The sequence below is a fragment of the Plectropomus leopardus genome, chromosome 19 (assembly GCF_026936395.1).
Source record: "Plectropomus leopardus strain MGB_pleo_1.0 chromosome 19, ASM2693639v1, whole genome shotgun sequence".
Classification (NCBI taxonomy): Eukaryota; Metazoa; Chordata; class Actinopteri; order Perciformes; family Serranidae; genus Plectropomus; species Plectropomus leopardus.
Window position 1 is genome coordinate 13280857 of NC_142194.1, and position 16757 is coordinate 13297613.

The 16757-nt window shown below is 39.4% G+C and overlaps 1 protein-coding gene across 1 annotated transcript in view; it reads left to right on the top strand.

The window, feature by feature from the left end:
* Positions 1–11359, top strand: part of LOC121959261 (SH3 and cysteine-rich domain-containing protein 2-like) — a 40054-nt gene extending 28695 nt beyond the window's left edge. The window contains exons 4-11 of the mRNA XM_042508493.2: positions 846–930; positions 1121–1233; positions 1342–1405; positions 3051–3106; positions 3265–3353; positions 5323–5374; positions 7552–7689; positions 7922–11359. Of these exons, the coding sequence (XP_042364427.2) occupies positions 846–930; positions 1121–1233; positions 1342–1405; positions 3051–3106; positions 3265–3353; positions 5323–5374; positions 7552–7689; positions 7922–8020 (696 nt within the window). The 3' untranslated portion in view covers positions 8021–11359. The remainder of the gene's footprint in view (positions 1–845; positions 931–1120; positions 1234–1341; positions 1406–3050; positions 3107–3264; positions 3354–5322; positions 5375–7551; positions 7690–7921) is intronic.
* The last annotated feature ends 5398 nt before the right edge of the window (positions 11360–16757 follow it).

Consider the following 16757-nt stretch of genomic DNA (forward strand, 5'->3'; position numbering starts at 1 on the left):
ATGACCTCAATCTTAATTTACAGTATTTTGCAGTATTATTTTGAGTGTAAATTAACAGTAAAGTGGCTACTGAGTTTTTTCAATGTATACTGTAATTTTACAACAACATCACAGTGCTTTTTCTATAATTTACTATCAAAATGTCACTAGCCTGCTTTGAAAATCATGAAACTAGCCAGTCTTATTGTAAACTTTCAGTCAAAACAGTAACATTTTACAGTGATGCTTCATCCATAGATAATACTTACTATTTAATTATCTATTTAGCTTAAAAGGTAGGAGAATTTTATCAACCCCTATAGAAACAACCACATCTGGAAACACATGATTTTCACTGGACAGGAAGGGTATGAAAATAGTGATCTGAAAAGTGATTAAAGCTGTCAAATCAATGCAGTGAAGTAAAAAGTGAAACTGCATAAAACAGAAATATTTAAATAAAGTTCCAGAACGTATTTTTTTTACTTTATGACCGTACTTGAGTAAGGGGTTTTAGTTACATTCCATCACTGTATGTTTGAGTCTTAAATATATCAGATATCTCTTACCTTCAGAAAAATAACATAAAAACATAATCCGGGTACCACCGCCTTTTCCCAAAAAGGAATTTCTGTAGTGCAAAATATTATCTGTTGGATATTTCAGTGCATGTGTACTCAGCTTTCATCTCACACACTGTAGTCCCACCTCTCCTTGATAAAACCACACAGGTATTGTCTTACAGCAAAATATCACATATGCCCTTTGTTTTTTGCTTTTTTGTTTTTGTTTTTTCGCCTCAAGTAATGTTTCTCCTCCCTCTGTTCTCCCTCTTCTGTATCCCCATCTCTCTGCCGGCTTGCCAGACAGGAGCGTTCAAGAGAAACTTCAGCTCTCCTATGTTAACCACTGACACGCTGGGTGTGGTCAGAGAGGCTCCTGCTGCCCAGGGTGAGTGATTGACACACTGGCTGATTTCAGAGCACCAAACAAATAACATCTCAGGATGACTAATCACCGTGTCTGACGCCTTCGATCCTTGATGCCTGACAGGCCACTGTGTGTGTGTGTAGGGGCATGTGTGTGTCAGTGTAGTGTCAGCTTTAAAACTGCGCATGTGTTGCTCTGTGTCTGTGCGTAGAGGCAGATAATGGCATTGTTGACCCTGTGTATGAGGCGCTGCGCTATGGGACGTCGCTGGCTCAGATGAGTCGCTCCAGCTTCAGCAGCATCTCAGAGTCACCCTGTCACGAGGTATAAAAACACACATAAAACCCGAGTCATTCATACAAATTCATGCTGACGTTAATCATACCAAGAATATTGCTGACTCTGCTGGCTGCAAATTCTTCTTTATTATAGGCAGAAAAACTGCAAGACAAACTAGAAAACCAGCCAATAGCTGAAGAGGAGCACATCCCAGGAAGTAAGTCCTTTTCCTGTTTAACTTTTTTTTTTAAAAATAGTGCAAACCATCGTCATAGTCACAGGTTTAAATGATCTTTAATATTTCAATTTTAAGAATGCACACAACACACAATTCAGTTAAAATGCAGGACACACACTTGGCATTTACACTGAACGATTTAAGAGCGGCAATTCCAGGGATCTCACAGAAACTTGCATGATCAAACATGACTTTATAAAAAAAAGAAAACTAAAAACAACATGAAGGTGGCCTGTATCTAACAACACAACTGGTTGCACTTGTGTGTGCTATGTATTGCACTGAGGATGGAATCAGCATGGTTGATATATTTTGCAGGACAAAGCTGAAAATAAAGTTGTAGTGCGTAGAAACGAACAACTGAACAAAACTCCCTTTAACACCCACTAAAATCTCGCTTTTTTTTTTGGCTTCAGTTGGCAGTGATGTAAATATGACACTTTGGTGGACGTGCACATTTTTGCAAATGACAGGTTGCCACAAACTACTGTCCGTCTCTATCCAAGCAGTGCTCGAACAAAAATGCTAACTACTGTTACTATTCTTACACAACAGAAGTAATCACCATTTGATTCACACTTCGCTTCATACTTCTCTTGTTCACTAACCCTGTTTTCCTAAGTGTCTGGGACACTGAACATGACACATCGGTTAAAAAAAAAACAAAACAAAGGCATACATCTACCACAAAATTGTGTGCACAACACTGGTCTACTGGCAATGGGAAAGGAGTCCAAAGGCTATTTAGGAGTATTTTCCTGTGTTTAAAAACCTGCGTATCGCTGCTGTCAGGCGCAAACTTCCTCTCTCCACAGTTGCTATTTTTCAGGAGTTAATAAGGGGTTTACTTACAATACAAATGGTAAACCCACTGATAGACGTAAAGGGGGACTAACAGAATTAATTTATGAAAAAATGGAAATAGCAAAATTTGGAGATATGAGGTTTGTTCCCAACAACAACTATATGCACATGCATTGCTAGTGCAAGCTACTGCTACAAGCTAACATCAACAACATTCGGTAGGTGACACTTCCCGGTCACCTCGCACTCATCGGCTATTGCAAATTTCTGCTAAATATTCGGTTGCTGTTCCTTTCATGCTATAATACCACCAAAAACAATGCAACGGTCCTGTAATTAGACAGTTTATCAGCTGAGTGTTCAAATTATACTGAATGTTGCTTTGAAGGGATTATTTAACATTTGGTTGCTGGAAATTTACAACAAAAAAACCTTTTGGAGGGACACATCTTATTTGTAATGTATATGAAGTATAAATGTTGAGATTCTTTGCACAGTGTGGCCCCTGTGCTGCATAATGTCAGAGTGAGATAAGGTGGAGGTGGTGTGTGTTCCCGCCGCAGTTCTTTAACCTCTCTGTCTTTAGTCCCAGGAGATGGGATCATCTCTGTTTGTACTGCTGCCACTTTGCAGTAAATGACCTTGTCTTCTGTCTTCCTTCTGTTTGCTGCAAAGTGACAAGAACTGTCTGTGCATCCCTCCCTTTTTTTTTTCGTCTTGCACCCACTCGTTCCCTCTTTCTCTGTTTTTACACGACCCTTATTTCTTTCACACGTATTGTCTTTTCGTCTCCTTTTCTTTCCCCTCTCTGTCTCTCCAGTGCTCACCCCTCCTGAAAGCGAGAAGGCTGATTCAGAAGACAGGGTCAGCCTGAAGGTGTGTAGTCAGCACTCCGCTCTTCTTTCAGCCTATTTTTCTTGGTGAAGATGCACTCTGTCAACCCCCCTCAAACTCTTCACTGAGTTTCACATGAGAAAACGTTCAGATAACCATCTTTCTTTCTCTCTTTATCTTTTGATGCTCCTTTTCATCAGACTCCTAAGAAAGTAGAGGTCCACTCCATCCACACCTATGTGGCTCTCTACAAGTTTCTGCCTCAGGAGAAGAATGACCTGGAGCTACAGTGAGTTTAATGTCTTTACATACTGTACCACTGTGTACATGAGAGTAATCAGATGAAAGGGGAGGTAGTGTGTACCTGGCCAAAATTTACTGACATTCACACACCATCTGCCTCCTCAGCAGGATGATCGTAGAGGGGTTGCAGGGCTCGGATTGGGAGGGGGGAGCGTGCTGGGAAGGACAAACAGCTGCGTTGAATGTGTAACATAAAAAAAGAGTCTTTGTATGTTAGTAGGTGTGGTTTGACACCCACCACTAATCTGGAGGACACGTCTGTGCAAGAAGACAGCACACGAGGCATTTTGTCACATGGACAGTCCAGTTTACTCAGAAAAATAACTGTTTTGGTGACATGTAGAGTACTTAAACACAAAACATGAAAAAATAAATAAGAAAACAGGGATTTAGTATCACTATCTAAAAAAATGGTGTATATGCGAGACTCAAATTTAAAATGTAATTGAAATCTACTATAAAAACAGTCTAAATACTACTTGAATTAGCTGCATACAACGTTTAGAGCATATCTATGATTCAAAGTCTGTTTTAGGTTGTCTGTATGTGGTTCTCAACGTGGAGGAGGTTGAACAGTTAGCAGTTGATAGGGGTGTAAATAACAAGTTTCAGCACTCTTCAATATGCTGATATCACAAAGTCTGCCACAATATGATACAGATCCAATTCAGTGGCCTGAAATCAATATGAGACACTTTAAACAAATATCCTCATTGTCTTTTTCTTGGCTGCTTAGCATTATCTGCCTGGCCTGAAGCGGCTAGCATCATTTGAATGTTTAGGAAGGAGGTGTGCTTGGACAGAAGTGATGACACAGGCGTGCCATAAGCTGACAATGTATCAATGTTTATTACTTTGCATCAATGAAATTGGATAGTTTATCATGTAATCTATATATCAGTCCAGACTGATGTATCATTAAAATCCAAGCAACTAATGGTGCTTACAATGCGAACGGTGCTAACAGCAACAGTGCTGACAGAGCCAATGATGCCATCCGAGTACCATGGGTTTGAAAGGGATTATCAGCAGAAACCAACATATGAGTGCAGTGCAGAGTGGCAGGAATTAGCTAGTTAGTAGAAACACACGCAGGGACTCACGTGCATTAACATGCACATGCAGCTGGACCGTCTATCACAACAGAATCTCAAATTACATCACAAACAGAGGGAGCGTGACATTTTTTAAATTAATTTATTGTTTATTTTTACGACAGCGCACAATTGAAAGTAATTGCACCAGAGTTAACTAGCAGCTAATTTGCTAATTTAATAGGTAAACAAAGAAAAACAAACAGAAGAGCAAGTACACTCTGTAAAACATGACATATACATAAAAGCTCATAAATATAAATATTTCACGATATAACAAACAGACAATACCTTAAAGACCATTGATCTGAACTTAACGTCACATGAACCAACACAAAAATAAAAGTCCATCAGGACGCCCCACTGTATATTCATATGGCAAATAGTTCTTTACTGCTTTATTAATCCTCTAAATGTTGTACACCTTTAAAGGGGTGCTCATTTTGACATTTATTGTTACAGTTTTTCACTAACTTCTTGTGATGTGACTGTTGAAGGACGCTTTTTTTAGGAAAATACGCTCAGCTGTATGTGCTTTCGTTAGCTTAGATGACTCACACAACTTGTACGTCTCTTCACTTTATAGGAAGCTATAGTCAGCAGCTACTTAGCTTAGCTTGTGTGGCTCCAGCATGCAACTCCCCAAAAAGTTTTTGTTTGGATAAAACAAACAAAATACAGAGGTGGATTAGGCAAGCTGATTCCCCCTGCTTCCAGTTTTCACGCTAAGCTAATGTTTGCTGGCCGTAGCTTCTTATTTAGCATACAGACGTCCGACTCAGCAAGTGAGTGAATAAGTGTATTTCTAAAATGTGGTAATAAATGTTTAAAAAGTCTCATAGAGCACTTTTTTTCTTTCAGGCCTGGTGACAGAGTTCAAGTCACAGATGACTCCAACGAGGACTGGTGGAAGGTAGTCTATGAAAAAAATGATATTATATAATTATATCATATTCTATTCTAATGCACTGAACTGAATAAAATATTATCACTACAAATCTCCAGATAGCCTTTGAATAGAAGTACCAGTCACATATAGACTTCAGTTAGACGGTGGTACAACCAGTTGAAGTTCTTTCATTGAAAGCAGAGCTGTTCAGAGTAAGAAAGAGCAGGCGGATGTATTTGAAGGACAGCAGGTGTGGGTGTTCGCAGAGCTGGTTATCATGAAGAGGAAAAGAGGAAGAGGACAGATTGCAGTCATTGTTTAATGAGGCAGCTGAAGATCTTAACCTTCACCTGCCGAAGGACAGACAGGTCTTTACATAAACTGAACACCAGGGAAAAGTACCGGGATATCAACTTTAATAAAATTGTAGCAGAGGAACCATATAAGCCAAAGAGCTATGAAAGACTTGATTCAAACATAACTGGACCCAGAGAGAGGTTTTTCTGCACAACAGAAGTTACAGTTGTTCAGTCTGATTATGTGACTCAACCAAACTTCTTCTCAAACTGTGATGACTGTGATTTAAATGTAGTACGATATTAAAAGGAGCAGTGTGTAGGATTTAGTGGAGTGTAGCAGTGTGGATGCAGAATACAAGTGTGAACTCCTGCTAAGGGTTCCTTTAGTATTCATCGTTCAGGAGGTTTCCAGAGCCGAATTATCCACAAAGGTCTTTTCCTATCCAAAGGAAAACAAACTGGCTAATTAAAATAAAGAAAAAAAACAGTTTCAGGTTACAAATCATTGTTTTTTCTGACGCAGCCCAACACCTGCTAATGATTGCTCACGTGTTTTCTCTGATAACTTAAGATCCAGACGTTCAGGAGGCTTCTACTGCAAGTCCAATCATTCGCAGAGGTCTCTTTCTCTTCAAATCAAATGATCCAAATGAGTAAAATAAAGAATAAAGCAGTTTCACATGAAAAAGTAGTGTTTCTCTCAAACTGTTTGGCTCGTTGTTTTCTCTGATAACTTAAGTTCAGGAGCTTTTTGCCAGGATAATTATTCTCAGAGGTCTCTTCCTCTCCAAAACAAATGGACCTGGTGTTTTAAAGTACTTAAAACACTGAATAAAGCAGTTTTAAGTTGAAAAATAAATATCTTTGTGCTTACCACAGTGGCTGCCGCGAAGTGGCCCTATCTAGAGCCAGTATTTGGTTTGTCCATTTTGGGCTTCTGTAGAAATGGCAGTGCAATATGGCGATCTTTGTAGACAAGGACCCGCTCTCTATGTAGATTTAAATGGCTCATTCTTAGTTAACGAAAACACAATTTTCAGATGACTATATACGAAAAAAACCACGAATTATAATAATTCCATTTCTGCCAATATATTGAACTAAATCCTGCACACTGGACCTTAATACCAAAGACTTGATGTTTTATCTATGAAAATGTATTGGGAGTAATTTACACTCATGCAAACCCATCCCATTACAGAAAACTGACACTTCAACCCACCCTCCTGCCTTTTTACTGTAAACACACCGCTGCTAAATGTGGAGGAATCAACATCTGGACACGAACAAAATAGCTAACTGAGCACCCAGGGACTTCGCTCGCCTCTGTGCCAGAGTCTCTGAAGAGAATAGCGGGGGATTAGGGCTCGACACATACAGATGCTTTTTGCTCGAGCACTGACGTGGCTGATTAGGGAACAAAAACATTCTTTTTATTTCTATTTCTCAGCTAATTGTGCTGGTTTATTTAAATTCCAATGTGTTACTGTGATAGAAATGTGATGCCTATTTAGGCAACCAGCCAAGTAAACAGAAGTGAAAACACAAAGAGTCTAATTTCGTATGCTCAGCCAAGGACTGTCAAGGACTGGAGTGGAAGCTGCCTCGTTGGTTTGCTGTTTGTGTTGAGACGTAAGCAGGAGGATGAGTGAAATACAATATTACAGTAGTTTCTTTTTTGTCAACAAAGTGGCCAATTGTGGCTTATTACAAGAGAAGTCAGCATCATTGATTTTTGTACTACAAGCAATTAAGGACTGTATTTTCCAATTTTAGCTGCAGCAGAGCAGAAAATATCTATTTATAACTCTGTGTGTGTGTGTGTGTGTGTGTGTGTGTGTGTGTGTGTGTGTGTGTGTGTGTGTGTGTGTGTGTGTGTCCATGTTTGGGTGTGTTTACCAGGGGAAAAGCAGAGACAAAGTGGGATTGTTCCCAGCCAACTTTGTGCAGCGGGTCCGCCCTGGTGAGCGGGTGTGGAAGGTCACTGATGGTTTCCATGGCAACCGAGACAAAGGCCAGATGACTGTGAAAGAGGCCCAGGTGAACACACACAATCTCTCTCTCTCTTACACACACACATGCAGGATACATTATTAAATGTATGCAAATGCATGCAGAAAACTGCTGAGATTACAGAGGACAGAGTGTTATGGCTTCCAATGCAGCTCACTTTCCGCCACAAACTCTCTCACATTACTGAATGTCACTCGCTCCTCCCCTTGCTCCATGCCCCTCTCTCCCCCTCCCTCCCTCACCCGATCTCGCTCTGCAGATCTGTGTTGGGAAGAACGAGGAGATTGACGGTTTCCTCCGGCTGAGCAGCGGGAAGAAGCGCGGCTTAGTCCCTGTGAAGTGTCTGCTAGAAATATGATGGCGGCGTACTTCTCCTTGACCCGCAGTTTGATAGAGAAGTTCACTATGACAGAGGAATACTCAGGAGTGTTTACCCAACACCTCACTGACCACCAGCTACCCACCTCCACCCCTCCAAAAAAAAAGTGGCAGTGAATTAGCAGCTTGAATGGATCACAACCCACAACTTTGCTTTTTGCTGCAGAAGCTTTTAAGACTAAAAGGAGGCGGTGGTGGTGGGGGCGAGGTGGGTGGGGGCTCCTTCAGAGTTCTTTAAAGCTACTTTTCTTGTAGCACAACTTTACTTTGTGTGCTTTTAAACACGCTCACAATCGAAATGTAGCATCATGTTGAAGAGGGGATCGTGTGCAGAAAGTCTGGCTACCTCATTAGCCATTTCCATTGGTCATCTGGAAAAACAGGAGAACTAAGTTACCATGATGTCAAGGCATGTCCAAGCCTTGTGAGTCTTCATTTAACTGTTTGTGTAGAGAAAACAAGACGTAAGAGATTGTGAATGATTGTAGCTGTTTGTTGTAGTGGCTTGTGCAAACACTTTTTGGTTGTTTCAAACCCTTAAACAGATTTAGTCGATCCAGCTGAGGGTTTGATGATCCAGTTTTGTACGTGCAGAGTTTCAGCTCACGACGTGCACATCTGCTGTTGTAATATGGATTCATGACTTGAGCGTGTCTCCTGCTCCGACTAAAACATGATTCAGGTATTACATTGTGTGTTATTTAAAAAAGCAAGTGCTGTGTCTCAAATCAGATACTACCATTAGTACATTCACATTAAGTCCAGTGTGTACAATATGTACTGTGTCGTGTGCGTGACTTTTTGACAGTGTCTCAAATAAAACGTCTTTTGCGTACTTAACAAGAATGATGACAACAGTTGAAAGTTTTTCTTCTTCTGCTTGGCAAGGTTGTAACGGGGTGGAGAATTAACATTTGATGATTGTCACTCGCTAAAATATATGCTTGCGATTTCTGCTTTTTGCTCATTTGTCTTCTTCTACATTTATTTTATTGTATTGAAAATCAACATGTGTTATGAATGTCTGGCTCCATCACTAGCTGCTAATGGTAGCGGTCGCATTTTGCCAATAATTACAACTTGTCAAGCATCTCATGACAAATCTTATACTAAAATTTTCTACAGTGAAGAGGATAACTTAACAAATTAAATGTCACAATATTTTTGACCAAATATCTTGATGTCGATATTAAGACAATATTGTAGGGTTGACTGTTGGTGCTTTCACAAAATATTAACACAATGCGATTTTTGATAAATTATCATTTACAACCATCACAATATACCATCCAAGTATCACTTGAAATGTTAAAAATTGAATTGTCACTGAGTTTGAGTGAGAGACTGAATAAGTAACCGCAGTAACATTTTCACTGGCTTCCATGCTGCTTTCTACTGTTTACTCACTTGTTTTCAGGTCCATCCGGAACGTCAAACATTACATACCAGAAAAGAAAAAAACAAAATGTTCAATGTTCAGAAAATCACATCACTTTATTGTAATAAAGCCTATAAAACCATAAAAGGACAACACTTAAGATATTACAACACCAAAAATCCAAGACGCCATCTAATCTCACATCAAAATATTGATATAATATTAATATATTGCTCAGCTCTACTTACACCTATAGAATCTATACGTCACAACAGATGTCATATCAATACCTGGTGATAAAATGTGCAGCTGTTAGCTAGCAAGCAAGCGACGTTGGGGTTGGGTTATCATTTGCGATACCAAATGTTACAGTATTAACCCAATAAACAAACCAATGGATTATATCCAACAACAGTATAGCAGAAGTGAAAAGTGAAAAAAGTGCTTTTGTGCTCACTGTGAAAGTTGGGAGTCACTTTCAAAAGTCTGAAATGTGAACGTGTCTCCGTAGGCAACATGACTATTGAGGGTATGATGTGTCCAACGTTCCACAATCAAGTTTTTGACCGTCATGAGTGTCCCTTGTGGGTATTCATAGTGCACTGCATTTTGCCATATTTCGCAGTGTGAACGCACTTAAAATAGCAAGTACAAGTACAGATTTATCTGATTTGAGACACAGCGAAAATTCTCTGCTACATCTTGGTCAAATGAAAGTCATAACACACACAGTGGGATTTTTCTGTATTTCAAACTGCTCTCCAGTGATTAGATTACTGTACATTTGTGCTCTTCACAGCTCTGATGTGACAAATGCTTTGCGTGCACCTCTGGGGGTTTTTTTTTTTCTCTGTATGCCCTTCAATGACACTCCTGCTACACACACTAACACATATATTTTTGTAGCTCTCTTTGTCCCATGTAACTCTAAAATCACTCACTCGAATCCTGTCATTATATCGCCAGCGTTGTTTATATGTATGTAAGGTCCTGTAATATTCGCTGTCATATCCAGTCGTGTACTACAACATGAGGACTTTCTGATGCTTTTCTTGCATGGAAGAGCAGAGCAAAGAAATACCGTAATTCAGGAGGATGGATAAAAAACCAAACTCAGTGTTATTTGTCAAAAAAAAGACGAAAACGTTTAGTCTCTCGTGTTCCAAACTTCAGCTGTCAAAAATGTGCTGATTTTTTGATGAATGTTTCTCTCAGCACACTTGATTACTTATAAGTAACTCTGAGGAACTGTTGTTGTTTCTGTTATTTGAGATGATAAAAGGAAAAATCACTGCACACCATTTGATTAATTGCTCTGTCATAAACCATAAGGCAGTGACAAACTGCCTTTGTTGCAGCAATAATTGTACATAAAGATATGACAGTATTTGTATATAGCCTTATAAAGATACTGTATATACTGGCTCTGAATAGCGCTCCGACCAGGAGGTTTGCAGCTATCGAGGAGTTAACCAAGGGCATTAACCTCACAGTTATAAATTACAGGATATCATTATTTATTGTCCCACTTACAGTACCAATGTATGCATCTCTTTGCTCAATTAACACCAAGCCCTGTCAGCACAAATCTTTTCAAATACTATGCACAACAGTTCTAGTCACTAACTTTATTTTGTACTCAGCTTATTTCCAGCGTAGCCACACATGTCTGTATAATATATCTGTGCTTTTGCAAAGATTTGAATTTGGACTTTTACAAACTGTCCCGTCTTGGATCGGTCTGCACCATGCATATCCTAAACATTACCTTCACTGGCTAGAACCACGATTGGCTCAGGATCAGTATTTCCCAGGTGAACTCTCTTTCTCACCGTAATGCACACACTACCAGGCTAGTTCTTTGCATGGCTAGCTGCCCTTGGGTCTTCACATCTCTCAATAAAGTCAGATGAACTGTAACCTGTGTGCTCTTTTTTTTTTTTTTTTTTCATAGAAATAATGCATACTTTGTTCGTCACCTCTGTTCTTTGTGTCTCTCCGTCAAACTGTTCTTACCTTTATAAGTGCTGGATTTACTTTAAAGACAATGGTGGAACAAGTATTCAAATCATTAACTGTACTTAAGAAAAGTAGCAACACCACACTATGAAAATACTTAAATACAAGTAAAAGTGCTGTGTTAAGTTCACTTAAAAGGGCACTTGCTGATATTCGGCCAGCTTTCTATTAAAACAAAGTATGTAGTATGTGTGGATGAACTATCTCTCTCTTTCTCTTTCTCTCTTTCTCAAAGTCCGACCGATATCCTATCATATGTTAATACTAGTCCACTGATCTATTATAAATCAAGATTGTGCTACTGTGATACCTATTTCCCTCATGATTTGTTTTCAATAACATATTTTAACACCCTGTTTAGCTGTTATGGGGAAAGTTTGTGAACAGGAAGTACTGAAGATAAGATAAGATAATCCTTTATTTGTCCCACACACAATGGGGAAATTTGTATTGAGCATGAAGAATGATATAAATAGTAAAAAAAAGCAAGGTGCAGTGGTAAAAAAAAATGAGGTGCAATAGTAAAAAACAAGGTGCAAACTCAACAGTTAACAAAATCTGACATCAATTGCACATGGAAAAAAATTGCACTTGTGGAAAATTGCACTTTAGTATAACACAGAGGCCAAAAATTGTTTGCCATTAAATATCTGTAACTTAAATACTTGATAAATTGTAAATGGTTTTGTTTCTAGAGCCAGCCTCAAGCGGCCATTAGAGGAACTAAGGTTTTTAGCACTTCAGTGTTGGCCTTATTTTTCAGCCCGGGAGGTTGTTGCTCCTTAACAAAAGTTGAATGAAACCTACCCCAGATTCACTCGCATTGCCTCTCTATACTGGAAACCTGGATGCTCACTATGACTGTGACTATGAACTATCATCTGTCCAGATTTAAACGACACTAATCAGACGGTGACCCTGGCATTAATTAGTAACGCTGTCAGCCACAGTTTGTCATGAGTTGATGTGATAAATGACAGGAGGACTGGGCGTCGTATTTCACTGTGTTTAATCAGATATGAACCTAAACACTGACCTCACAATGAAGGCCACTTTTTTATTTTTTTAAGGTTATTACCTCTGACTGAGCAACTGACAAATGACCAGTGCCACAACCACATCATATTAATAAAACCAGAGAGTGTGCTCATTTTTAACAAGAGTCTGCAGATATGCCAGTGGCTCTGTGAGGCTCCAATTGTGCTGCATTCATTTGCTCCTCGAGTGGTCTCATATCCTGAATTGGAAAGTCATTGTATCAATTTTTTGTGTGTAGCATGAGCTTTTATGGACACAACAAAAAAGATGATTTGTATTTTATTGCCCAGAGTTTAACGGCCCAGTGAAGATTCATGTTGCTATCCAAAGAAGGTGAAAGTTAAAAGCTTTAAATTACAAAGGGATTTTGTCCCAGACTTGTTGCTGTACCAGTGCATTCCCTAAAACCACTCAAATATTGCCTCACTTTTTTTTAAAAATAACTTTTCTAACTACTCTAGGTCACTCTAGTAACTGTTGCAACCTGATATGACATAAACAAAAATGTATATGTACAAGGTACAAGGTAGATTTATTTGTTGAACATTTTTCATTAAGAAACAGTGACTGAAAATGTGCTCGACCAAACTGTTGAGCAGGACCTTAAAGGGCTAAGGTTGAAATGGATGTCTGTGCCAAAATTCATACAAATCCATCCAATAGTTATCGAGATATTTCAGTTTAAACCAACGTGGTGAACCAGCAGACTGACTTGCCTCCCATGGAGCTGCTAGTGTGCCTAAAAACGTTAGAGATAAACATTAAATAGTCATTTTTTTCGTCTTCTACCCACTTTCGCCTCCTATCCACCCAAAAAGCACTAATTTAAAGCTGAAAGTCTGCAATTTGACCTCATATTCAATGTGTAATTTCACACCTAAATTCATAAGCTATTGAATCCAAACAGAAAATGTCTCCCTTCATGGCCACAGACGTTCGCTGAGCTCTTTCATTTGACTTGACAGTGCAGAGCCCGAGCGGACTTCTTGTTCTTAATGACCATAAATAATATGATTAACTCCCAATAAAATTAATTGGCAACGGAGGAGCTGTTGGCAGGCCATAGACTAAGCTGGCAAAGAGAGTGTTGTGTGTCTGTGCGTGTGTGTGTGTTGTGTGTCCCTGCTGTGGTGTGAGGAACATTTCTCAAATCATGACCCAGTTCTGTTATCAAATTGGATCAAATGTGATTTTCGTCTCTGTAGAGAGACAGAGAGAGACAGAAGTGTGTGCAACTGGCAGTACATCAAGCTACACTTACATTTCATAAAATTGCTGACTTTGGTGCTCAAGATGGCATGGTGCTCTCCAGTTACTGTACCACTGAGCTCCCTCTCCGTCTTTCTTCATGGCAAAGAGCAGAGGCTGAAATCCTTCTTTCGAATTCTCTTTCTGCGGCTCAAACGGCAGCGATAAGCAGAGCTTGTACGGCTGAGTGTCTGTCTCTCCCCTAGCAAATCATTTTCACTCCTCTTTCACGCTACATCCATCAACATTACGACAAGACACTGAACTGTTTAGTTTGGGGCAACAAATCCTAACCGAGAGTATCAAAGAGGCGGGTCCTAAGCATATCACGCCTGCTCCAGAAAATGAAGTAAAGTGGCTCATTAAATGTGTGATTTGTTACACAATCATCCTATAATGCTCACACACGTCTTCGGATCTTTTAAAACTGAGCAGCAGCTGCTGGACAGACTCGCAGTAGGGGTGATGATTGCAGCTCGAGGGCGTTAACAAGGAGCAGGAATATAGCAACAATGCAAATTCTGGAAGAAAATCCGTGCTCAAAATAGCACTTGATTATATAGGCGGGATGAGGAAAGCACTGTCAGGGAGAAGTAAAGCTTTCTGCAGCTTGGCAGGTGAAAAAAACATGTTTCAGACCCCCTGCATCAAACACAGGCAAATAAAAATAATCCCTCACCACCTCATACTGCCTGTTTAATTCAGTTTACATGAGAAGATATTACACACAAATATATACAAGGCTTGAAACATGAAAATCTTGCTTCAGTTTATGTAGTACAAACTGTAATGTCATACTTTGTGGACACCTCCTGGAATCTTTGTAAATATACTTGTTGCAATGTCAATAATGCCGCTCTTTCAGATGGCTCAAATTATCATGTGAACATGTAGAGAGTTGATATCTAGCATCTAGTCGAGGGCTAGAAAATCTGCATGCTGCTCTTTAGCCTCTCTCTAGTGGCTCCCTGTGGCTTTGACAAAAATTGTCTAAATTAATAAAAGATATTCTTTAAACATTTTAGTTTTCATGTATTGTCGTTGTTGGCCTAAACTGATTCTTGCAGTTGTAAATATGTGTTGCTATACACAGAATATTTTTAGCTATGATTTCCAAATCCCCCAAAATATAGAGTTTAAATACAGACTGGTTCGGTTTCACAAGTAACAAAATATATAATAATTAACCCACTGCAGAGCCACCTTGTGGTAAAACTAGAGATGATAATGTAATACTGTCAAAGTATATGCAATATTTTGCTGTGAGCTTTGATTGAGGAAAAGCACATTTGGTTTGAAATAAGCAAAGTTTTTATGTTTATTTCAAATAACAATTGATTGAGTAATCCATTGTTTATTTGACCGCGCTCACTATTTGGAACCCTGGGTAAACAATACGCTCAGTAAGACATATTTATGATGTTGATGGGCTAATCTAAACTCAGGGGGCCATGTTGACTTCATCACAAGGCTCAAATACGTTTTGCGTCTCCAGACTCCAGACAAAGATTTTTTCTTCTTTTTTTCTCACACTTTGCCAAGAAACCCAGAGGGCCGGATTGGACCCTTTGGCATGCTGGTTCTGGCCCGAGAGCCGTATGTTTGACACCCCTAGTGTAAGTTTAAAATAGCTTGAATCACCATTTGTTTTGTTTCTTTTAAGTTGTCATTTTTAATCAGAAACACTCTAACCCTAACCCTAACCCTAACCTATAAAAATAATGGATTAAACTAACTCACATTTGAGTTGCCAAACCAGAGGAATTATTAATATTCATGTATTCAGATGACTCGGCTGATTCAGAGACTGTCAACACTTCATGCACCAGCCGCAGTCTTTGATGAGCATGCTTGAATTCTTGCGTAATTTTTTTCCTCCTCCCTCTCTCATGTTGTCACCATCCTCAGGTTCCAGTCATGTTTACATTCTTCCAGACCCCTGGCCAACTGGACCATTAAAAATGTAGAAGGTACAAGGAGATGGCATGTTTAATGCATGGTCTCATCTCCTGCCTCTGAGGCTTACCTTCCGCTTTCTCAGGATGCCGCGTGCACAAACACACTCTCGCTGACAGGCATGAGCACCACATGGCAGAGTCCAGAGGTAAAAGACAGCACACTGAGTTCTAGGACTTTGAGTCTGAATAGTGAAAAGTCAGCGCATATCCTCAGAGTCGATCTTAGAGGTTAAGCAGGACGGAGAAAACAGGCCCAGGGGTTGACACATGAAAGCTGTCTTTGAAGCACGCTACACTGGGAATGGTAGATTTGAGGAATCGCATATGCTTCTTTGCTTCTATAGAATGAGTATTTTAGGGGAGGCCCAGGGTGTTTTACTGTTTATTCTCTCTCTCTCTCTCTCTAACTCACACACACACACACACACAGACAATAAAAAAAGATCAAGAGAGTTTTTTTCATGAGGATGGATTAGTTTCAAACCATCGTCCTCTGAACAGTTTCCAAAATCATCTATCATAAAAAAGCAGAGCCTTATAGATAAAACATTTATGAAAAGAGCGGCATTGTAGAATTTACTGAAGAGCTCTGCAGGATAAATTGTAAAGGCAATTTTTTATTCTTCTTGGTTTTGAGTTGGAAGTACGGCTCAAATTATGGTAATAACAGGTAAAATAGCACACTTTATGAGTAATCTAGCAACAGATATATTTGGCAGTTTCAGAATGGATGTATGATTTGATGATTTTAGAAGTAACTGAATTATTCATTCCTTAATTCATTGTCCAAAACCGCTTGTCCTCGTAAGGGTCGCGGGGGGGCTGGAGCCTATCCCAGCTGTCACTGGGCGAGGATGAGGATGTACCTTAAAATACCTTAAAGTTCACTTGGTTCCACTTATAGGACACAAACACCAGTCACCTGAGGGAAAGACCTGTGTTTGTTTGACCCATCCATTACCCAAACTTGCCTCATCACATGGACTTTTGGTCTTTACATTGTTCAATCAATCAAATCTTTATTTGTATGGCACTTTTCATACAAAGAGTAACACAAAGTGCCTCACAGAGATTAA